Source organism: Corvus cornix, chromosome 1, assembly GCF_000738735.6.
Source record: "Corvus cornix cornix isolate S_Up_H32 chromosome 1, ASM73873v5, whole genome shotgun sequence".
Classification (NCBI taxonomy): domain Eukaryota; kingdom Metazoa; phylum Chordata; class Aves; order Passeriformes; family Corvidae; genus Corvus; species Corvus cornix.
Window position 1 is genome coordinate 968,990 of NC_046332.1, and position 24,341 is coordinate 993,330.

Sequence of the window (24,341 nt, forward strand, 5' to 3'; positions counted from 1 at the left end):
GGATGCATCTGTTTGCACACATTCTGCATTTCAACAGGGAGAAAAAAGCATAGCGGCTGAAATGAATGGGCTGAAGGAAGTGAATAAGGAAGGGGTTTACAACTGAAGCAAGTAAGAGAATGAAAACCTCTCCCAGAGTATCCCTCCACGGATACTGATGGAGGGATGCTGATTGACACCATCACAGAATACAGCCCTTGTATCCTGTGACTGTAAAACATCATAGTACAGTCAAGTAATTTGGAGCTGGCATGACACAGCAGGGTAAGGACCAGGAATAAAACTATGGGGAGATATTATTTCTTTGAGTTTTAAAAAGTGTTTTATAGTTGACAGAACTCATCTCAGGCCACAGCTAATGAATACATTAATTAAGTTAATGGATCCTCTGCAGTATTTGTAACAGCCCCGGGGATGGTACATCTCTAGCAGGGATGATTAAGCAGTGTCCAGAGACAACTGTTTTCCATCAGAGGCAAGGAAATTGTCTTGATTCTCCCTTCAGTTTTGACAGCGTTCTCCAGGAAAACCCCCAGTGAGCCTCTTTAGCTGTGAAAGATGGTGATTCCTGTCTCCCCTGTGCCTGCCTGGCTCTCAGAGAGGCAGCCAGTCGAGTGGAAAGCACTGTGCCATCATTTAGGTTTCTTCCAGGCACTGTTATAATTGCATTTTTTTGTAAGCATTTTAATACTTTGCCTGGTTTTGTGAAGGAACAAGGCTTATGTATCTGCCCTGTCAGGGTGCTTCTAATACCTCGAGGAACTCCTCAAATTTCAGCCAAACTTGATTTTCAGTGGGGTGAAAGCTGAAGGACAGGCCAGCACTGCAAGTCCAGTGCAAATAAGTTGCAGGTAAGAAAAGAGCCACAAATTAATGACTGAGAGAGGATACCGAGGAATTAATCAGGTGTCAGTGTTCTTAATACTGGTGGTTTTCAGAGATTCACAGAATATTCTGAGTTGGAGAGGACCCACAAGGATCAACGAGTCCAACTCTTAATGAATGGGATTTGTTGTTCCCTAAACCCATCTTGGCCTGCAGCCACACCAGCGCTGGAGCAGACAGCAGGGAGATGTTGGGAACACCCTTGGGCTGCCCGAAAGCACTTGGGAAACTGCAGCCCCTCCTGCTGAGGGGCTCCCTCTTGTCTCCAGTGCCAGCTTTGCCAGTCCCTCATTATTACTGCCACGAGAGTGTCAGATACACCCAGGGGCCAGGAATACAATAACTCAAGGCAGAAGTCAGGGAGGGGGCAGCCAAGTCAAGCCATTCCCCTTCTTGCCCCAAGGTCTCTGTGTGTTATTCCAGAGCCGAATCCTCTGTGTTTGTGCATCACCACAGCAGCCCCAGAAAGGGACCCCCCTTTACAACTGATGGTTCATTTACACGATTTAGAGGGAATGTTGAAGAAATCCCACTTCACCTTGTCCCCTCCATAACGTCCTGCTGCAGTGTGGAAGCCACGGCAGCCGGAGGTGGCTCAGGACCTGGGACAAGCTCAGCTCTGGTTGTTGCCATCCAGTTGCCAGCAAAATGTAGTTGCTTTGTGTATGAAATGGATAACTGTGCATGTTCTAAGGCTCTTTTTATTGTTTGTAGAAGCCTCTGGCTATTTAGCGCCTCGTAGAAGCAAATTACATAAAATTTTTGCATGTGGATGAGTTCTTTTTCTCCTTAGGGAGTTTGTTGCTTAGCTTTTGGAAGAAATGTTCCTTCTTTTCAACTTGTGCTCTAGCACAGTTTGACTGTGTCTCTCTTTCATAACTGTGTCTCTGTGCCTTCACAGACTTTGGATTGAGCAACTGTGCAGGAATCTTGGGTTATTCTGATCCCTTCAGCACCCAGTGTGGGAGCCCAGCATATGCAGCCCCTGAACTTCTGGCAAGGAAGAAATACGGGCCCAAAATAGACGTTTGGTCCATGTGAGTTACTTCTCAAGTTTATAATTGTTATTGCAATGAGCAGGGACATCTCCAGCTGGATCAGGTGGCTCAGAGCCCCATCTGACCTGACCTGAAATGCTCTCGGAGATGGGGCATCAACCCTGTAATAACTGTCAGATGAGATTAAAGATGAAGTACAGTCTCTAAAACCTAAATTCTTCCTTGCTGCCGGTCACTTTGGTTTCTTTTTCTGTGTGTTTTCTTTCAGTGGGGTGAACATGTACGCCATGCTGACGGGAACATTACCCTTCACTGTGGAGCCGTTCAGCTTGAGAGCCTTGTACCAAAAAATGGTGGACAAAGAAATGAACCCCTTTCCCACCCAGCTCTCCTCAGGTAATCCAGGGGGGTTGCTGGGACCTGTCCAGATCCAGTGGGTCAGAGGTGTTGCATGGAATTACGGATTGTGAGTCATGCTGCTGGTGTGTTGTGCTAGTTGGGAAAAATTCCTTTTTTCATTTTGGCCTCTGGAAGACCTGCAAGAGTTGATGTAGCAGAATTCCTTTTGCTTTGTCTTCTGGAGAAGCACCAAGTTGTGCTGAATATGAGAGAAGGAACGAATCTTTGAAATTCTGTGGAATTGCCTTTGTAGAGCAGTTGGTCAGTTTTGCACATCGAGAAGATTTTAGCACATGGTAAGGATGGATGAACAGATTATTTTGGAATAACAGATCCCTGGGCATTATCATGACTGGGGTTGAGTGATAAACTGCCTCAAATGACCTCACATTTATTACGGAATAATGACATGCACTCAGTTATTTTGGGACAGTTACCTGGGATAACCTTTGTGTGTTCACAAAATGCAAATTAGTTGATGTCTTAGTATTAGAAATATTAATTCCTGCTTCAGAGCCATGTCACTAGGCAACAGAATCACTTTTCAGCTTGTAGCAAGGCCACTGCCAGCATTTGGAACAAGCTCTATTTGGTGGCTGGGTTTTATTTTTTTATGCCAAATTTGTTGTCCATGGAGAGCTTCTGTCTCCTACCCTGGCAGCCTGTTTGCAAAGGGCTTTTGATAAAATTAAAAGATTGCAAACACAAAAAGGGAATGGAAACTGCTGTTAGAGGGTGTAAGAAAAAGCCCTTGGGAGTTGAGTCACAAGGTGAATTCTCCAAGTACAGATTCAGGGTTCCACCTTCCACCCTGTAGAAGGCCAGACCCTGAGCAGCAAAAAAGATCACATTGCTTTTGACAGGCTTCGTTTCGCTGTTTCATCCATCCTGCCACTTAACAATGGAGACCAGATTTTCTCTCTGTAGCATCTGTAGCTCACTTGACACTGTGGTCCCCAGGGAAGGCAGTATTTTGTTTATCCTGGGAGAGCCCCAGCAGCCTGAACCTGCAGAGAGATGATGGCAAATTAATGGACTAGATTTAAACATGTTAACCTTTGCTCACTGTGGACAAAGGTGCCCATCAGTGCCTGACCCGAGCCATGGGCCATGAGAGCTCAGTGACATGGCACAGTGTGATTTAAGGTGACATTTGTTCCCGCCGCCGTTAGGCTTGGGGTCACTGGGCGGAAACTCTGCTCCTCTGCTCTCTGAATTGTAGGGGTTTGTTACCTTCTTGGGTTTATGGACCTTCTATTTTAATTGGGTCTTAATTTCCGTTAATTCATCTATAAAGTAGAGCATTTTTACAGGAGTCTATTTTGCATGCTCAGTACATTGTCTTTCAATATCTAATTTCCTGGTTACTGAACACACAGTCCCATCATGCAGGTAGCCAGTCTTATCACTGAGCAGGAAAACACTTCATTTGTGTGACCTAAAATGCTGGGTGACAGTGAGCACCCAAAGCAATCTGGGTAGCAACAGGGAAATTTTGGAGTTGGTGTTTGGTTTTCCCGCTTAGGAACCTGTTTCTCATTAAGCTTCTTGAACAGCAGCTATCTGGTTATTGATTTTAGGTGAGCAGAGGTCAGATGGTCAGGAAGTTGGTGTTCACCTTACACATATTCCTTTTCCCTCATGTTTGCTCCCTGGGGAAATCATTTTGTTGTCCCACAGCTGTGTGGCTTAGCTGGAAAAGCTCCTTGTGCCATCTGAACTCAAATCAGCCAAGGTGCTGTTGCTCATCTCTGTTGCCCAGGTCTGGGAGCTTCCAGGGGGGAATCTTCACTCCAGAATTAGTTTCTCCCAGTCTGAATCTGTTGATCTGTGGCACTTCACAAGCTTTATTTAAGTAGTTTGCCTCTTGGCAAGGGTGGGGATGGAGAAGTAGGATTTTTAAGGAGACGTTGGGTGATTTGGAGATCAAGCATGGTGGTGCTGAAGGAGGGAGTGTGGGTTTGGGGAGGGGGATTTCTCTGGCTCTGAACCCATGGGACGTGTGAGGTTTCTAACACAGACGTGGGGGAAGCACTGGAGCGAGAGGGGATGAAATGGGAGAACAAGGGGTTTGTTGTTTGCTGTGATGGGGGTGAAGAGGGCACACCAGGCACGCAGAGAGCAGCTTCCAGCAAGTTTGGGAACTCGGATGTAGGCTCTTCCTGCTGCTCCTGCAACCTGGCTGCTGCAGGATAATAACAAAAATACTCGGGAATATTTGAGTAAAGTATCTCACATAAATCAGTGGTTAGTGAAAGGAGAGATTAGAAAAAGCCCAGCAGATGCCTGGCTGAACTGGTAAATACAGAGTAATACATCTCTCTTGCACACATAAGCTTCTTGACACAGAGAGGGCCCTCTCTCCAGCTGAAACCTGATTTTTGCAGGTGTTTTATTCTCCCTAAATTACATGGAGGAGCAGTGAAATCTAGCCTTGATAATTTGAGGAATAAAGAGCAAACCTAGTTAAAACAGAGTTTACTTTCAGCTCAGAGAGGCACTTCTTGTGAGTTTTTAGGCAAATCACTTGATTTCATTGCTCCTAATCATGTAAAAAGCACATGACTTAAAAATTGAGCATTTTTGCAAGAAACTCAGGAGGAGTGGTTGAATGTCATTGAAAGTTGAAGGTTCAGGAGAACAAAACAAAGCCTGTTTATTTTGCTGTCCTCTCTTAATTTGGCTGAAACCTTCTGCAGCTGACTGTACGTTGGATGGAAGCCAAGGGAGAATTTATCCTTATAATGTGAAAGGGAGCCAAATTTGCTGTGTCTTCCTTCCCAGGTCTGCATCCCTTCCCTCCCCTCCACTGAGCCCTGCTCCATCTCCTGCTTCAAGCACAGCGATTTGTCTCTGACCTGGCTCCAGCCTCTTGCCCTCATGTGGAAATTAAATGTTGGCTCACCTGCTCCAAAACTTCAAATGAGCTCTGAGACAAAAAGTGCTTTTTCCCCTCTCCTTTATAACTCTGTAAATCACTGTGACTGTAAATCATTGTTTGCTTTAGTTACTAATCCCTTATCAGTTCTTCATTTTCTCAAGGACATTGGAGCATGCAGGAAGGAAAATGTTCCTTTTTAGTGTGCTTTTGTTCAGGCTACTCACCTGTAGTAACTCATCTCCTCTGAAAGTCCTAAAGCAGATGACAGAGCTGTTGGTTGGGGTTTTTCCTTGATCTCTTCCCAGCGGCCATAAACTTCCTGCGATCTCTGCTGGAGCCAGACCCTGCAAAGAGACCAAACATCCAGCAGGCCCTGGCAAATCGGTGGCTCAATGAGAACTACCCTGGAAGAGCACCACCCAATGTCACCTATCCAAACAGGTACAGCAGGGAGGGGGGGAGAAAACCTGCCATGGTGCCTGTATATTATCTCCCTGGTGTTCCAGTTCCTTTTGTGTGACACATCCTAGGAATTGCTTTTGTGACTCCATCCTAAGCATTATTGGGATTGGCCCTGTGTTGCTTGAAATGGCCAAAAGCAATGCCTTAAACTGGAAGCTGGCAGATAGTGCATTATTTGCAGGGTGGGCTGGGGTGCAGATCTTCTGATTAATTGGCTGCAGGCCTGGGAATGGGGGTGTGACAGGCAGTTCTGATCTCCTCCTTTTACTTTTGGTCAGTAAAAGCCAAGCTGCTTCTCCAGGAGGGCCTCTGCCTGTTTGTGAGGTTCTGTGGATGAAGGGAATATGCAGACTGTGGTGAGAAGGGTCAGGGTTTAATGGTCTTGCTTTGTTGGTTGTTGGTGTTGAATACCTGCACCCTGCTGAATATGTGACTAAAAGCAGGCAGAGAACAAATCTCATGGTCAGTCAAACATCCATCCAGGGAAAAAGAAAGAAGAGAAGATGCTTGTGGTCCAGTTTGGTTATAAATAATCTTGCTCGACTTGAAACATCTGCAGCGTAGAGTTGCAGTCAGTGGAGAGAAATAAGGGCACTTTTTACATAACCATTCATCTGACTTCTCTCTGATTCTGCCTTAGGATGACTTTGTGCCCTGGAGATAAAAGTTTCTCTCCAGTGACTGTAAATGAAGCCTCAGGCAACTCACTTGGAATTACATGTCTGTATTTGATCAGATAAAACCTCCTTCCTGTATCAAAGCCCTCCAGCTGTGTCTCATACTCTACCCAGGACCTGCAGGATTTACTGGCTCCTCTTTGAGAAGAGGAAAAAAATGCAAAAGAAATAGGGCTTGAACGTACTTTCACAGTTTTTTGCTTTTTTAGGGGCATTTCCACACCTCTGTTTCTTAATTCCTAGATGAGAGTTGTAAGGCTTTCGTCAGGTTGTGGTGGAAGGGTCCTTTCCAGAGGTATTGGTGCAGTGAGGTGTCCAAGCCCTATTCCAGATGCTGTTCCAGCCTCTCGTGGCTGGAATAGCTGTGCACTGCTCTTTATTTATGGAATCAATCTCCCCAGAAGGCAAGGGATCCTGTGGAAAAAAGGGAAGAAAATGCCGTGCTGAACTGCAGAGAAGACATAAGTTTGCTCATGCCTATGTGTGTATAGGGTAATATAAAGCAGTAATAATAACAACAACAAGAAGAACAACTATAATCCTTTCCTATTAGAAGTATTTTCAAAGGGAACATCAATATGGAATGCTGTGCTTTGCTGTTGCAATAGAACAGTTGCTTGCCTTCCTTCCTTCCTTCCTTCCTTCCTTCCTTCCTTCCTTCCTTCCTTCCTTCCTTCCTTCCTTCCTTCCTTCCTTCCTCCTTTTTGTTCTCTCACTGCGCTGCTTTTGCGATCATTTTATCAGAAATTAAGAGAAAAATAGATACTTCTTCTATCTGAAACCAAATTTCATGTGAAGCTGTAAACGATAAAAGCCTTTAAAGAGTTTCTTTCTTTCTTTCTTTCTTTCTTTCTTTCTTTCTTTCTTTCTTTCTTTCTTTCTTTCTTTCTTTCTTTCTTAATAATATTACTTTTGTTTCATTTAGTTGATGCCTCAGGCTTGACCTACCTAGACTTTGTCATACTGGAGCTTTATAGGGAAAATAATCTGCAAAGTTTTAAATATTTTAAAGACGTGGCCTGGCTCCTTTTGAGCTTCTCTCAGAAAGTACCACTAGAGTCAGCTTCCATGAAATTTCTCCTATTTTTCCTCAGTGTGCAGATATGGGTAAGGTGTGGTGAAATAGTGTGTGGAAAACCCACTGCTGAATTTGCAAAGAATCAATTCCTCTCTTAATCAACACTGAAGGAGTGGTGTTACGTTCTTGCAGTGCCCTTCCACTGCTCTGGGGGTAACACCCATTGTTCCCAAGACAGGAGCGTGGTAGGAAGGGGAAGAGCATGGAGATAAGGTGGGAGAACAGCAGAAACTGCATTTTCAGGAGAATATTTTCCCAAGCTTTTCATAAGCTTGCTTTTGTTAAAGAAATTCCCTGAAGGCAAGCAAAAATTTCCCATTTTGCTGAGCACTTCAAGTTGAAATTGCTTGAATTTCTTTTGCTGCCCAGATGTCTCAACGTGCAGTGGCCAAGATAAGTTTTGCTTTTGAGCTTGGGAAAAAAAAAAACCCAACCCCAAGCATTCCTTAGGGGCAGAACAAGTGTTCATAAGCACAGGGAACAAAGGGAACGAGTTATTTGAGATTTCCCAGACTGTGTTTCACATCTTGTCTGAGTCCTGTGCATCAGAGCTGGGGCAGGAGTGGGAAAGGTGGGGAGGGATCCCTTGGAAGGGGGAAGCTTGCAAAATAAGCTCCCTCTGATATTAGGCTTGGTATTAGGAGTGAGGAATATCCTCTAGAAACAGCTGAAACCCAGCATTTCTCTGGAGATGGATGGGAGCTGACGGGTACCTCTGGGAAGCTGGCCAGCCCATTTAGAGGTCTAAATAGGAGCAGAGTTCTTTGGAAAAATCTGGTTTTAACTCAGACTGAGCCAATGCTTTGGCATTTCCACAAGACTTCTGTACTGCTTTTCTTGCCTTGGCTGAGACTGTTCCAGACTTTATAGAAGAGAGAGACATAAACACGGCTTGTGCTTGTGACAGGAGTGTAACAGCAGTGTTGCCGTTCTGAGCTGCTGGAATAACCCTGTACATCCCCTTTCTCCAGCAGGAAATTCCCTAGCTAATTAGTGCGTGGATGCTGTGCAGCAGGTAAGGGGGTGAAGCTCAGCTCAGTGCTGTTTGATTTCAAGGAAAGGGGCTTTGCAGAAAGCCAGATCTGGGTTGGGTTTTACCTCTTTCCTTTCAAAACCAGATGGATCGTCGGGATGGTCTTCAGGGTCAGATGGAGGGTAACAAATGGCCTGAGCATCATGGTGCCATTTCCCATCAGGGATGGACACAGTGGACAGAGTCCTGGTCATTCAGCTTCCTGCAGTTCCTGTGGTTCCCAGATATCTCTCCTTTCCCTGCCTGCTCGTGGGAGAATGGAACTAATCACCCCTGTGTTACCGAGCCCTTGGGGCCTCTTCTTGACGCTCTGCCTCGTCCCCCCGAGGCTCTGTCACTGGGAGGACGGTCCAAAAATCCTGCTCTGCCTCTCCCTGTGCAGGATTCACCTGGAGGACCTCAGCCAGAGCGTCCTGCTGCACATGACTGAGAAGCTGGGCTACAAGAACAGCGATGTCATCAACACTGTGCTCTCCAACAGGGCCAGTCACACGCTGGCCATCTACTTCCTGCTCAACAAGAAGCTGGAGCGCTACCTGGCCAGCCTCAGGGTGAGCACTGCCTCGTGCCACTGCTGGGGGAGGAGGGGAAAAAAAGGCTAAAATTGTCCTGGTTTGCTGGCATTTGATCTCACAGAACCACAGAATATCCCAAGGACCGTCCGGTCCAGCTCCTGGCCCTGCACAGACACCCCAACAATCCCACCCTGTGCATCCCTGGCAGCGCTGTCCAAACGCTCCTGGAGCTCTGCAGGGCTGTGCCCGTTCCCTGGGGAGCCTGGGCAGTGCCCAGCACCCTCTGGGGGAAAAACCTTTTCCTGATATCCAACCTAACCCTCCCCGACAGCTCCAGCCATTCCCTGTCCCTGGTCACCACAGAGATCAGTGCCTGTCACTCCTGTTCCCCTCACGAGGAAGTTGTAACTGCAGGGAGGGCAGTTATCCTGCAGAAAGCAAACTGGTGGCATGCAGAGCCTTTGGTGTGTGATGTGAAGTGCTGTGTCCCTGTGTTGAGATAGTTCTGCTGCTTGGAATACCAGTAACACAATGTCATTTGATTCAGGAGATCAAGAGGAAGCTTAAGACCTCTTAAGCTTCTTTAGCTTTTAAGTGAAAACTCAGCTGAAAGTTTTACTTGATCTAATCTCCCTGGCCCCTGAGCATGGCTTGGCCCTTCCAATTTGACAACAGCTTCTTAGTTTTTTTTTTCCTCAGTTCTTTTCACATTAATGGTGATGCCACCAATGATATTTAAAATGTAATGGACCAAATCCATCATCCCTGTAAGCCGATGCTCCTCCAGTGAATGCCAAGAGTGGGTACGGTAATTGAACGTTGGTGTTCTCTAATTATCTCAGGTATTTTACTTTTCTGTGCTTTTCTCTCCACAGAAGGCTGAAGGCCAGGACAGTATTTGCCACAAGAACCAGCTATACCAGATAGAAAAGTACAAGGCAAATAAAGACTCCTATGAGGTAAAGCTCACCAAAGCTTGTTGAAGTGCTTTGAAAGCAGATTGAATCTGAGCATCCTTGGTGATTGTGATTTAGGTGATGGGGTTGTGGACCTGTGGAGAAAAAAAAGACCTGTGGTCTTGCCTGTGCAGGACAAATAACTCCCTTTATTTCTTTTCGAAGAAACAAATAGCAACCCCCTAGAGAGGAAATAGAAAGGTGACTTTCAGGGTTTTGTAAGAAATTAAATGTTTTTAAATCTCTGTTCAGCAAAATGATGCAAACTCGGGGCATCTGGGGTGCAAGTTGCTGGTGTTAAAAAAAGATGAAGACTGAGTGTTTTTGAGGCTTTGAGCCTTGAGACCTTGCTGGTGTAGGGCAGAGAGCTGAGTGACAGCCCGGGTGACCCTCCTGGTGTCCTGGGCCAGCCCTGGCTTGGCTGCCGGGACAGTGAAACTGTATTATCACAACACTCTTCAAAGTCAATTTTCTCTGCTGCTTAGCAGAAGTGATGCAGGATCAGCCCACTGCATCATGAAGGAATTCCCCTGGGCAGACAAAAGATTCAACCTTTTGCTCCATTGGTCTCTCGTCTTCTTGCCTGCAAGCAGAGAAGGTATTTTGTATTAAACCATAGCAGGATTTTTCTTCCCTGGCTGATTCTTTGCCAAGCACTAAAATTACAGGAGTAATATGAGCTGTGCAAGTCTTCCCTGCCAACACAAAGAGCAGCATTCTTGAGGAGTCTGCCTGTTTCAAAAGCTGCTCCTCAGCACTGGATTGATGATCTAATTGCAGGGGCAGATTTGTGTCGTGGCTGGTTTTGTTTATTATAAAGGCTGCTTGCAAGACAAGCTGAACTGCAAGCCACATGGAAATATCAGGGCAAAGTACTTATTCTTGTCTTGAGCAAATCAAAACCATCTTACTTGAAATGGATCAGCAGTGGATAGACTCAATGAATATGATATCTCACAAAGCTCTCACAGCTTATTCAGGCTGTTGCAGGGCAACATTCCCTGGAAACAGCGGCAGGTACCGGGAGTTGAATGCTGCAGATACTGCATGGAGCATCTCGGTTCTCCCTGGACAGGCTGCTGGCGTCACTTCCCTGTGCAGTGACAGAGCCACTGCGCTCTGGGGTTCTGCACTCTCCAGGGATCGGCTCACAGCTTCTGCTCCCGTGCAGGGGAGGCTGAGCAAGGCCTGCCCGGGAAGTTTACTTCTCTCAGGAAAACTGAAAACTAACAGCAGTGCCGGGGTATGGCCCCAGGTTGGTTTGTAGGCATGCTTAGGGATAGAAGCTCCCTCCAAAGCCTCTCCTGCACTCGGAGTTAGTCCCAGGGCAGCTGTTTAGAGGATGAGGGGGTGTCACGTCTTTCTTGGAGTAGTTACCAGGATGCACTCACTGTGCAGACACTGCAAGAATAATGATAATAACCCAGTCTGTTCTCCTGCTGCATGGGCACAGCTGAGCATGGAAGTGCAGGCCAAGTTGGATGGGGCTTGCAGCAACCTGGGCTAGGGGAGGGTGTCCCTGCCCATGGCAGGGGGTGGAGATGGGCTCTAAGGTCCCTTTCAACCCATTCTCTGATTGTACAGTGTTTTCTGTCACTTCAGCTGTACTTACACGTGGGGTTATGTTACTTTTACTGTAGCAGAACAGGTGAAGCAGCACACGGGTGAATGCACAGCCTGGGATGCTGCTGCCATTTGTAACTAAGGCAGACATCTCTCCTAAGATGCCTCCATGTGGGAGTAACACAGCTCTGGCAGTGTCCAGCTCAGTGGGTGCCACTGGGACTCAGGGGAAGGGGTTTTGTAAGCTCAGGAAGGTTCATGAGCTGGAGATGGAATCCCCTTATACCTCCTCACCATTTCCAGAGCAGGAATTGGGAACCACTGGTCCCTAGGCAGGCACTGCACCGCAGCAGAGCTGCAGGTTGCCATGGGAATAGCAGGGGGAGGGATGGTCAGCTACGGCTTCAGCAGACGATGGCATTTCTCCCACCTCTCTCCAGCGATGGGAAATAAGGACTTGGCTTCAGGAGGGGCTGCCAGCAGCTGGGGCAGGCAGGGGCACATGGGCAGTGGTCATGTCCTGCCCCTCTTCTCCACCGGGTCTCGAGAGGGGCCAAGGCTGCCGTGGGTGTGAAGTACCCAGACTGTTTCCAGGCTGGTGTCACTGAGGTGCTCAGCACGGACGGGCTGTGCAGGGACAGGGAAGCAGGCAGGAGTCTGTGGCTCTCTCCATCTCTCTTTTTTTTTTGTGGAAGTGGGCTTGGGATGTATGGCTGTCCCTTCAGTGAATCCAGGGGAGCTAGTGGGCTCAGACTTGGAATTCGCGATTTTTAAAAACTGGTGTTCTTGTCCTATCACCACTTCAGTCATGGCCAAGGCAAATATCCTTTATCTGCCTTTCAAATCCATTGCTGGGACTAAGAGTAGGTTTGAGGGTCAAGGTCAGGACAGGAAATAGCAGAGGATGATGTAATTCCCAACCTATTCAAGTGTAACATACCGGTACAGCTCCTGCATTATGGGACAGCGGGACACGGCCGTGCACTCTGCAGTGCAGAGGGAACTTCCATAGCTCCCCTGAACGAACCTTCCTTCCCTTTTCAAATGCAAGTGTGTGGCACCTTGGGAGTTCAGCGCTTTGGTCCTGAGCCTCTCACAACCGTGGTCATTAAGGAGCAACGTTAGTAGTTTTAAAAATACTTCTAAGACTATTTGCAGTGTTCATCCAGTGTGAGGGAATTAATTGCCAGCACCGGATATGTGAATTTCCCTTGCCAGGGGCGCTTTCATTGTGCGGAGTGGCTGTGTTGCTGTGCCTGAGAGAATATACCAGCAGGGTGAGGGCAAAGGCAGGAGCACTGGGCAGGTGAGGAGCTGCAGCTTGGCTCATGCACCATCAGGCTAAAAATACTGCAGCCCTGGAACGTCCTGCACTCAGACAGAGGCTGCAGCAACCAGCACGCAGATTGTTCCTCACCTATCCAGAATAGCAGATAGCTCCTGACAGTCTTGATTGGCTCCTGTGGGTTTAATATAGTCACCACTTAGTCTCATCCTCACAAGTACCTTTATAAAAAGATCCTGGGGAGAGCCCGGTCTCTGCTGAACTCGGCAGCAGAGTTTCAGAGCCGTGGGAGGAAAAACAGTGTGGTGGGCTCAGAATTAGCTGTGCACCTGCCACTGACTGTGGCAGGGTGATATTCCCACAGCATTATTAGTAGTAGTATTGCTGCTGTTGTTTTTGCTGTTGTTACCACCTCACCCTCATCAGGAGGGATGGTGCAGGGCCTGATCTGCCACTGTGCTGCTCCAAGCACAGCATGGACAGGCACCTCCAAAGCTAGACAAAGGTGTACAGCTCCATGAGGGGCTCCTTTGTGGCTGTGGAAGGGTCAGCTAGCTGCAGCTAGCCAGAGGGAAAGGAATTGGAGGAGATAAGGGATGGATGGGGGCAAAAACCACGTGCACGAGGGAAGCTGAGGTGAAGCCAGCGAGGAGCTCACAGAGGGTCTCAGGTCCTTGTTCTCCCAAGTCACCTGCCTAACCATGTCTGTAATAACACTGAAAACTTTAGTTTGGGGTTCAGGTCTTCTTTCCAACTCTGTAACTCCTGAAAGGTTAATGAGCCCAGCAGTGCCCAGGCACCATCTGTGCAGGGAGCCAGGCTCCATCTGAGCTGGGAATGCTCAGTATGAGTCCAGATTTTTGCCTCTTCAGTGTCTGGTTTTGCTTCCAGGGCTGTTTTGTGGCCCAGGAGAACCCAAGTTGTCTTCTGCATCTTTCTTTTCCTCTCGCAGGTTTTTGTGCACTTGACTTTGAGGCTTTTCATAGACTCCACAGTCTATGAGTGAGCTTGCAAAAGAAAATCAAGACTGGCAGTGCATAATTATCAGAAAAACATGGGCACATAATTGGGGGAAGGAACTTCCCTTCAGTTTTTAAAAAAGACTTGTACTTACAGGGACCTTTTAATCAGATGCAGCAAAACATATTATTTAAATGAGAACTGCGACCACAAAAACAACCCCAAACCAAACCAAACTTTTTTTTTTAATGTGAAATAAGACAATAGAAATCAGTGGCAGTAAAGGGTGTTAAGCACTTTGCTGAATCCAGTGGCTGAAAGAAGATGCAATGAATTTTCATTGTAAAACAGTACTTTGAAAATTGGTTGCCTCTTCAGAATCCTGCTCCCAGGTTTTGTTTTCCCTCTGTCATCACTGGACATCAAACCTGTCTTGCTCTTGCAGTCCCACCTTCAGCTGCCTTCCCCATCATGGCCAGGAGTTAGGGCTTAGGGAAGGGATGACTCAGTAATTTTCTCCCCCTCGATGTCTTGTGCAGTTGCAGAGATGCTGTAAAAGCAAGGGCTGTATTCCTCCAGATCTTGTCTGGACAGAAGATAAATTACCCACAGGCTTTAAACTTCTTTAAAACTTTGCAGCTCACCTTTTTAAATGTCAGAGGGAGTGAGAGAAATCAAAGACCTTTTGTGGTGCTTAAGTAGGGTATTTCAGGTATGGAGGAGCGCAAACCTTTATCTGCTTGCTCCAAGAGAAAAGCTTTCCTTTTCCTTTAATTTTCCAAAACCAGCTTTCACACTGCCTGAATGTCAGAGCAGATGGGAGCCATGAAATCGTGGCAAACTGATGAGAGGAAAATGAGACATGGAGGGTGAAGTTACTCGGAGTAGTCAGAATAAGTTCCTTGTAAATACATAGTACTTAATCCGCCTTGTAGGTCTGGGGGTCACTGAAACTTCCCTTGAGTAAACCAAATTGTTCTTGTTTGTTTTACAACCTAAAGGACAAAAAACTCAAAGAGCAAGAAAAGAAAGGGGAGATTCTTCACCGTCAGCTCCCAAAGAAAACTGAGAAAAGTCCAGTTTCATATAGACAGCCTTCTTCCTGTCTTATCTCACAGATCCAGAACACCAAGGCTCTGCTGAAGGACCGGAAAGTCACCAAGGCTGGGGGTCCGGAGAAAGGTCAGTGGGAGAAAGGCCAGCGGTGGGTCCATGTGTGCATGTGTGGTGTGGTGTTACTGAGCCTGTCCTGCCCTGTGTGTTGTGTGTTTGGGAGGCTCTGGCTTTGCATCCCCTGTCAGCTCTGGGGGTGGTGTGGGAAAGAGGCCTGGGTAGTGTCGGCACACGGGGAATGAAACGCCCTGAGGAGACCATGATGGCGCTCAGCAGTCAGGAATCCTCACTTTCTGTGTTTGACAGAATTCCTGCAGTGCTTTAAAAAGCCAGTTGCTTTCTGTATTTACACGTCCTCACACAAAGCCATCCACACTCACGCTGGTGTTTTGAAAGCATCACCACCCACCCCGGATCACTGGGGAACCAGAGCTGGTAGCCAAACTTCTTCCTACCAGCCACTGTGTTTTCCTGAGAGGGGGCTAAGGAGCAGCACGGGAGAATCCCTGACCTCGAGGAGTCCCTGGGAGGAGTTGATGGTGGAGGAATGGGAAAGAGGCAGCCTCAAGGAAAGGCAGGTGGGACTGCCAACCTCAGCAATTTCCCATCAGCAAAAGGAGGGAGGAAGGCATGAGCAGGGAAAGGAAAAGATGTGACAGCCAGAGGAGAGCATTAATCACAAAGGGCAGCCTGAGAGGGCTGGGTGAAAGCTGCTGGCAAAAGGAGGGGAGAGAAAGGAGTGCAGGAAAAGGGGAGCCAGCAGGGAAAATGGGGTGTGGGGAGTGCACACCTGGATGGGAGACACTGAGGAGCAGGAAGGTGATGTTAAATAAGGAACTGAATGAGGGGAGGTCACTACAGAGCAGTGTGGGGAGATAGAGTGATGTAAAACAGTTACTGTGGCATGAGGGGTTGTTCAGAGTGGTGGCTTGTGATGCTTTCATGCTCATTCTCGTGACTTGATAATTTATCATTTGTTGTGCTCGACGTGAGAAAAAACATCCAAATAGTGTTTGTGTGGCAGCACGAGCACCCTGCTGCAAAGGGGCAGGAGTCCAGAGAGCTGGTCAGAAATGGGATGCACTTCTTGTGAAAAATGTAAAAAAAAGCCACTTAAAATGCCCATTTTGCTCAGATTTGTTGTCCCTTTTGGGAGGAAGGCGCAGGGGGAAATAAATCATGTTTATTCCTTCCTTCTTTATGTTTTTCCCTGCTTTTTTGATCTGAAACCTGAAAATCATGCAGATCTCAGCGAAAGCATTTCTCTGCTTATGGAAACTATGTTTTGACACATCTTAAATAGTCAAATTATTTTGGCCAGTTTTCGAAAGAAACTGGTCAGATCCAACTAGTCCTGCTTTTGCCAGACAAGTGTGAGATTTCATCCTGTTCATCCATTCAGGTCTCAACCCCTGACAAGACCATCCCTCCACAAGAAATACCTGTGAGATTTGTGGCTGTGACCTGAGCGCTGGCAGAGCTAAATGATGTTAGACCCTTTTCAGATGATTTGAGACCGAGGGAACTCATGGAATAGCTACCACTTAATTCAATTAGAGGGACCTGGCAATCAGGCTCCTTGGACAGCTTTCCATCAAGGCAGCAAAACGTGCTTGCTTGTGCCTAGCTTGGCATAAGGCAGTGCCAGCATTCTGTAGGAACTGAGCAGATCTTCTCCACGAGCTGTTTGGTGTGACTGGGCCAAATGCTGCAAAGATTGTTCCATTTATTTTTGGCCCTTGCTGGAGGAAGGTTCTCGCTGAAGTCGATGCAGCAAATCTGTTCCAACTGTAGCAGCCTGAATCTGGCCAGTGCTGCTACTCCGTATTTACATGTGTGAAACCAGGAACAGATTTTGTTCCAAAATGCAAGGAGAGCCATTGGGGATTAACTCACTGTGCTCCCCTGTGTCTCTAGGTGTGTCAGTGAATACAGGCCCAGCAAGAACCACACGAAGTTGTGCTAAGAGAGGAGAAATGTGAGATTTCTCAGGCACAGCCTTAGAGGATATAATTAATACAAACAGCTGAAGATACCTGTGGTTTTCCTTTTCAAGTCCTTAGTTTAAGCACTTTTCCTGCCTGTGAGGAAAGGGACAGATAAACTACCCAGGAGACAATGGTGTGAGTATTAAGTGAGGGTCAGAGAATTGGGTTCTGAGTGTATCCCAGACCATTTGTTGTAGCTGGTGCATTTATCAGGTTCTTCTGGAACATGTTTGAGGCGCTGTGGGCCGCTGCCCACCGGGGCACCAGTGCTGGTAACTGCAATGTGCTCTTCTGCTTCCTTCTCCCATTGCTTTGCAGACTCCTGCGGTGGGGTGAGCCCTTTCCACGAGCCCCTGGCATCCAAGATGGGCTGTGTCACTTCCAGCTCCCTGGAATACCTGGAGGTCCAGCAGCCACCCCCCAGAACCCCCCGGCTCCTCAAGAGGCAGGAGTCTCCCCAGCCGGAGCCATCCCGGATCGGGGGCCGGGCAAAGGACTCCCCTCTCATCCTGAATATTGTGCACTCCTTTGAGTCAGTTGACAGAGAGGACCAAATAGACCAGGTTTCCCCCTCTCACCAGTACAGAATTTTAGGCTCACCAATGAATTTCCCTTACAAAAGCTCAAGTGAAAGGACACTGTCGCCGCTCTTTCCCCCAGGGAGCACGTCCCCCGTCCACCCCACCCAGGTCTCGTTCACGTATGAAGAAAAAGCATATCCGGCAAAGGAAGAAGCAGTGTCCCCTACTCAGCTGGTCCCCAGCAACCCCCTGGGCAGCCCAAACTGTGTGAAAAGCAGGGGCAGGTTCCCCATGATGGGGATCGGACAGATGCTGCGGAAGAGGAACCAGACCATGCAGTCGGCGAGCGAAAAGCCCCTGGAAGCCAGGATGCCTCAGCTGCAGCAGATGAGCCCCACACAGATTTCCTTCAACACAGAGGCTGTCAGCGGCCAGTGTTAGTCTGACATCCTGGGATTTGCACTGCTCTTCTCTGGGATCCAACCTTTTTCTCCTTTAAGCAAGAAGGGAAAGCCACAGGCATGTTGCTGTCACTGCATCATACCCCGCAGCGGTGCAGCGTAGGAAATTGGAGGTTTGCTTGCAAGGAAGGCATTGTCCTACATATTAAAGTTGAAAGAAGAGGGCTCTGCTTGTGTTGTTAAGAAATATTCACATTTGGCATCTGACTGTACAGTAAAACATCCTGAAAGAGCTACGTGAATCTGTATTTTCACTGCTCTCACCTGGTGTTGCAGCGAGGTTGGTTGGAAGAACCGTGAGCACCGAGGGTTTGGTTCCTCCAGGAAATCAGTGGTGCTGTGGATGCCGGGCCAGGATCTGTGGTAAGACTGTCCCTGCTCCGCCTGCCTGTGCCACACAGCACGTGGTCCTGCTGCAGGCTTTGTTCCTGGGGCAGGCAAGGGGAAAAACCCCAGATACTCTGTCCAAAGTGAGCTTGCTGACAAGCCCTGCCGAGAAGATGAAGGTGGTAGAAGCTTGAATAAAGACATGAGTGGTCTAATTCAGAAAAAGTGGGAATATTGGAATTCAAAGCAGATTTTACTGTTAATTACATAAAGTAGGTAATAACGCAATCCTTTTTTTCATAAAGAAAACTATGATTTAATCATGTCACAAGAAACATGATTATTTAAAAACAAGTGTCATCATGTGGAAATTCACTGCATTAAAGGCCAGTTCCTTTCATATGAGGGGTCTGCAAGCAGGTGCTTCAAACAGAAATCCAGATTGCAACAGGCTGTGTTTAAACAACAGCCAACCCCCACATCAGCCCCTGTTACAGCAAGGCAGCATTGGACACACCTGAAGGCTTCTCTGAGACTGCAGTGAATTAAAAAGACCCATAAAGGACACATGAACCTGTACCAAGTCCATTTTATACTCCAAGATTGGTAATGTAGTGGTTACCAAAAATTGGGTATTGTTATGAGCAGTGAAGATTAACTTTCTTAAAAGACACCATGTTCTGTATACCAGTCTTGTTTTTCTAAGTAAATGATACATCTGAGAGGTTGGCAACATTTTTGGTTCTGTTTCTGTCTTCAAACCATTTCCTATAAATTAGAAGGTTTAGCCAAAGACAAAGACTGCTCTTTTCTTTCATCTGTACCACCCCTGTGTACGTGTTTGTGTGTTCAGAGCATCTCAGCAAAGCTTGTTCCAGTCTGGTTCCCCCATGGGCAGCCCTGGCCCACACTGCTCCCAGCCCTGAATGACATTTCAAAACCCAGGAAGCAGAGGTGTTGTCTTCTTATTGCTGGAAGAGGGGATTTTGCCACTGGGAGGAATCCAGGCCCTATTTTCATCCGTACTTTCACAAACAATTTTGCTGCCACGTTGGTGTCTGCAAATGCTGAGGGTTACCCCTGTTTGAGAAGTTTTCCTTCCAGTTCCATGAGCAGGATGTTGAGAGCCTGGGACAAGAGGGGCAGCAGAGGCAGGGGAGAAGGTCCCCAGCAGAGCCCATAGCTGAGCCTGTGTTCCTGGTTTGCAGTGTGCCATGGGTCTGAGACCAAAATCTGCAGGAAAAAATGGACATTAATCCAAATACTGACAGATAACTGGACTGCTCAGTGCTGGAAAAACCAGCAGAGTGATGCCCAGAGCACCCTGCAGGTGAGACCTTCCCCTCAACACTGGAGTTTGGCACCAGTTCGGTCCTGGAGAGTCCATGTGCATCTTGGACCCTTGAGTGGAGTGAGGACTCCCACCTCTTAGGGAGTTGTGCTACACTTGAAAACCCCAATAGGATAAGAAACACAGCCCTGAAACAATGTTATCCATTTTCAGATCAAGAAGTGTTGCATTCTGTTTGTAGAGAGCACCTGTGCATCCCAGGGGGCCATTTTAGCTCCTTCATTTATAAACGTCAGAGCATTTTCATTCTCTTCGTGCTAAGAACATGTTTGTGCTGCCAGGCCAGTGGGCAGGGACCACTGAAGTCAGGGACCACTGGAGTCCCCCCCTTTGTGTGCTTCAGACTCACATACCCGAACAGATGGCAGATGCTGACTTGAATTACAAACTCAGGTTTATTTGGAACCCAATAAAAGGTTGGGGGAGGCAGGAAGGAGACATGGTTTTTTTTCTGTTTTGGTTTTTTTTTTGTGTATGAAAACACAGGAAGTATGTGTAAGAATCTGAATGAAAACAAATGTTAAATCTTTTATTATATTTATAGAGAATATATGAGTACTACACTGCTAAAACATAACCATGTATTCAGCATAGTCAGTAGCTATGTACAGTCCAACTGCAGTGACCACAGAAGGGACCTACTGAAATATCATACTGGAAATTCCAGGGGGGACAAGCTGTATTTGGTATCATTATTAAATATATGTACTTTTTGAACAAGATTGCCACAGACTGCTGACTTTGTTTGCTGGGTCACTGTGTAGCAAAGATGATCTCAGTACAAAAACTTCAAGGCCAGGTTGGATGGGGCTTGGAGCAACCTGGACTAGTGGAAGGTTGAGATCTTTTTCTGGTGTTTGCCATAGGCTTGGCACCAAACCTGTCAGGAAGCTGTTTGACAGCGCTGAAAATACACCTTACACTTCAGGTTGGGTGTCGATAAAAGAGCAGTTTTGAGCTGTGGTGCAAGATGGAGACACCTCTGTGGGGCCTTTCTGAGCTGCTGATCACATGCAGAACCCAGTGGAGTCAGTGGAGCAGCTGTGAAACACTTACAGGAGGGTTTCGCAAACTGACTGATCACTGGGCAGCAGTTCAGGATCCAGAGTGGTAAAAGTGGTTTTGTTCAGGCTCTTCTGCCTGGAAAAACAGGTGTTGGATATATTCAGCGAGAAAGAGCAGGAATCAGCAGCTGTTGCTGAAGGTGTTGGTCTTTGTACTTCTCCTGTAAATAGGCTGCTAAATACTAAAAAAACTTCACTGCTTGTAGCACCCCAAGCTCATGTGGGCTGTGCTTATCCAGAAGTGAGCAGAAGTTTCGGGGACCCTACTGCTGTGTGCAGGACTTTGGATTTTGCCTGTCTCTTCCCTGCTTCTTCAATCCTTTGTGGCCACAAATGGTCAATTTTATCTCGTGTGTCCTCCCTCCACATGGCTTCCTTGGAGCGTCACAGAACTCTTCAATGTTTGATCTCAGAGGAAGCCTGTAACAGGATGCTTTCTGTTCCTGGGGCACAGGCAATCAGAAGAACAAAGGGCATCCAGATAGAGCCTAGAGTGGGATTTGGAGTTTGCAGGAGCATCTCTGTTGTCTGCCTGCTGATGTCAGGGCATGAAGAGCCAAAGAGAGAAGAAAGAAGATGTTTATTGAGCAAGGGTGAGGTGCTAAGCTTTTTCTAAAATTAAAATAAATATGATATTTATTAATGTTGGTATGAAGAGCACTCTTCTACCTATACAAGGGGGGAAAGACCAGTTCCTTGTATCTCTTACAAGCAGAAAGGACAGAATCCAAAACAAAGAAAGGTCACCAGAGGCTTTATTTCCAGATAGCTGTTAGATAAAATGAGGTTTTTCTCTCCCATCTCTGCCTGCTCCCAGACAATTTGCCCGTGTGTGGACTTGGATCCATGTTTCCTATACATCCCAATGAGCTGATGGGAGTTTCCTCTACCTGGTCACCAATCCTCATAAAATCTGGAAAATGTCTGATTTCAGACTCCATTTGGCAGAAAGCAGCCAAGAGGGCTCGGACATTTTTCAGGAGGCTCAGGGATGCTGGAATGGGATCTGTGACAGGTGCTCCCAGGCAGGACCTTTCCTCACAGCTCATGAACAGAAATCCATGGCCTTTTTCTTGGTTTAAAAATGAAGGGAAATTTCAGTTGTGAAAGAACTGATCTGCACGTGCTGGCTTCGGGTCTGCCTCAACCTTCACAACAAAACCTACTCAACATTTCACATTCCCAGCCCCAGAGACAGGAGATTCTCTCTGTTTCTGCTGTGTGGGAGAAGGAGTACACAACAGGCTTGTGCAAAGGTGTCACTGCAGTTGCCAGGGACGGGGCCTCGCTCTGTCAGCGCGCGGTGACAAAACTGTCACAGGTCACCAGCTCTCCTGGCCTGAAACGCTCCCAAGTGAATCTGAGAGGTTTGAATCTGCTGCTGAAATTTCTGGAGCCTCAAGACTCTGCTGGAAGTGATGCTGCAGCTGGGCTGGCTGGCTGGGTGCAAAGTCCTGGATGAAAAGACCTGGATGCTCGTGCCGGGAAAGTGCTTCAGAATATAAGGCTGGGGAAAACAAAGTGTTTGAGAACATAGATTTAGGTAAAATGGGAATGCATCTGGTGCTTTTCCCCAAACTGAAACTAGTTCTATGCTAACCTTTCCCCTTCCTAAATAACTGGAACGATGCTTTTGAAAGCAACCTAACCCCCTTCCAGCAGCTGTGTTTGGGGTTGCTCTGCTGAACCAGCATTCCTAGCAGTACTTGCTGTGCAACATTCACTTTGTCTGGAGCAGCTCCACTGCAGTTTCAGGGGCTGGTGCAACATCTGAAGGAGAGACAGGGAGCTGACAGGGAGGCTCCCTGCCCGGCAGGGCCCTCAGGAGACCAGCTCAGGCCTGGCCCAGGCAGAGCAGCTGCAGAGCTGCTTTAAATCACGGGTGCACAGGTGTTGTCCCTAAGGGCTTGGATGCCTCTCTGCAAGCAGGAGAGGATGGGCCCTGGAGCATTTCCTTTGGGTGGTGTTCAGTACAGCTCACAGCCAAAACTGCACTGTGGACAGGTGTTGCAGTGTGTCTGTTCTATCAAGAGATTGGGAAAGAGAAGGGGGCAATGATTCAGGGTCTGTGTCAGCTGCCTTTACTGTACCTCCACAGAAATAGCACTGGGGTGAAGCAGAGCCCTGGAACAGAGCAGATTGTTCTGTGCATTACAAGGACAGTGTATCACCACACCCCAGGGGCTCCTCTTACAGCATTTCATTTCAATGTTTCATCCACGGATGCAGCTGGCTGTGACCCCTCTGTCCTTTCCTGGTGACTGGGTAGGGATGTGGACCTTCAGCTGTGCTGGGAGTTTCCCATGGAGCTGCACTGGTGGCTTTGCACCTGGGTAGGACACGCTTGCCTGGCTGTCCTGGGGTGCCTCTGGGTGCAGTTGTTCATTGCTGCTGTTTCTCAGGGTGCCTGTCAGGCTCAGCTCCTCCAAGAATGCACGGGGTGTTGGATGCATAAATCCCTGCAGTTGTTAGCCACGGCTGTCATTCCCCTTCTCCTCCATGTCCCGTCACACAGACGAGCTCAGGGGGCAGGGGTGGGGCAGTGCTGCCCGTGTGGGTTCAGCAGGGAGCTGCCAGTGCTTTAGAGCAGTTGCTCCCTGACCTGGCAAACCCCATGGATGCCCCGAATTTTCTTTTTCTCAGAGCTCTGCTCTCTTTTCCACATGGAAGAGACGACATATTTAGGTCTGCTCTCCAGAAGGAAGCTTCAAGCTACCTGCAGCTGAGGGCAGTCGCCCAGTTTGCCTATGCTGAGGCACCAGGAAAGGACACGTGTCCAAGGCATGTGCCAGTCCCAGCTCCAAGACGTGTCTGTGGCACTTGATGTCTGACGGTCCTGCCCGTAGCCGTGCGTACAGCCATGAGAGACACTCGTGCTCCATCCTGAGTGAGGAGCTGGGCTGGCAGATGGCCTGGAGCTGCGGCTAGAGCACGTAACACACTTACTGTGTCTCTAAGTGTCAGCAAAATGCTGTCTTCCCCACCTCCAGCCCAGGTTTTCCCTAGGTTGAGATCCCACATTTCACTCCAGGGGAGGGGAGGACATGCTGCTCCCCGGGGGAGCACACCCCAACATGCTGGGGTCACAGTCTGGGCTGTTGTGACCGCCTGGCCTCTGGTCCAGGCTGGGAGCCCTGGCATGGGGACCTGAGGTGACATGAGCTCTGCATGGGCACCCATAGACCTGCCAGGACCTGCAGACCTGTGGTTTCCTCTGATTTCCCTGCCTTTGATCGACCCCCTGAGCCAAGGCTTTACACACAGTGCAGGATTTTCCGTGAGGTTAAAACCCTTCATCAGCATGAAGGATGGGAGACCCTTCAAAACTCCAAATCCGACCACTCCTCTGACAAACAACCCTTGACTCCCACCACTTCCACCAGTGACAGGGACCTGGTCCATGCCACAGGGACTCTTCTGCCTCGGGAAGTTCCACCCGCACATCCACTGTTAGCAGGGAGGGAAAAACCTCCCTCTGCCTTCAGGCACTGCACACCAGCGTGGAAAAAAGCTCCTTCCAAAAAGCCGCCCCGCACCTGTTGCTGAGCGCTCAGCTGAGCCCCTGAGCCCAGACGGAGGGGAGCTGCAGCAGTCTCCATAGTGATTAATTGCATCTCTGCAGACAGGGCAGCGTGACTCGGCAGGGGGAATCGGGAGGCAGAAGCAGGAACAAGCCAGGCAGAGACACGTTTGGCTGAGCAGACCTGCCCTGTGTTCCCACAGCCGCTCCGCAGCCTCTCCTGGTCTGTGGAAGGTGTTCAGGTGCGAGCACGGGGCTGAGGCAGAGATGGAGGATTCCCCATGTCACCCAAACAAGTGATTTC

The 24,341-nt window shown here is 48.0% G+C and overlaps 1 protein-coding gene across 2 annotated transcripts in view; it reads left to right on the top strand.

Moving 5' to 3' along the window:
• The window catches only part of HUNK (hormonally up-regulated Neu-associated kinase), a 46,219-nt gene extending 26,044 nt beyond the window's left edge, over positions 1–20,175 (top strand). The window contains exons 4-10 of one of the 2 annotated variants that reach the window (XM_039554975.1): positions 1,787–1,922; positions 2,152–2,279; positions 5,469–5,604; positions 8,796–8,964; positions 9,804–9,887; positions 14,694–14,874; positions 17,112–20,175. In XM_039554975.1, the coding sequence (XP_039410909.1) occupies positions 1,787–1,922; positions 2,152–2,279; positions 5,469–5,604; positions 8,796–8,964; positions 9,804–9,887; positions 14,694–14,874; positions 17,112–17,755 (1,478 nt within the window). In that variant the 3' untranslated portion in view covers positions 17,756–20,175. The remainder of the gene's footprint in view (positions 1–1,786; positions 1,923–2,151; positions 2,280–5,468; positions 5,605–8,795; positions 8,965–9,803; positions 9,888–14,693; positions 14,875–17,111) is intronic. The other variant, XM_039554980.1, reaches the window with a different exon arrangement.
• Positions 20,176–24,341: the final 4,166 nt, after the last annotated feature.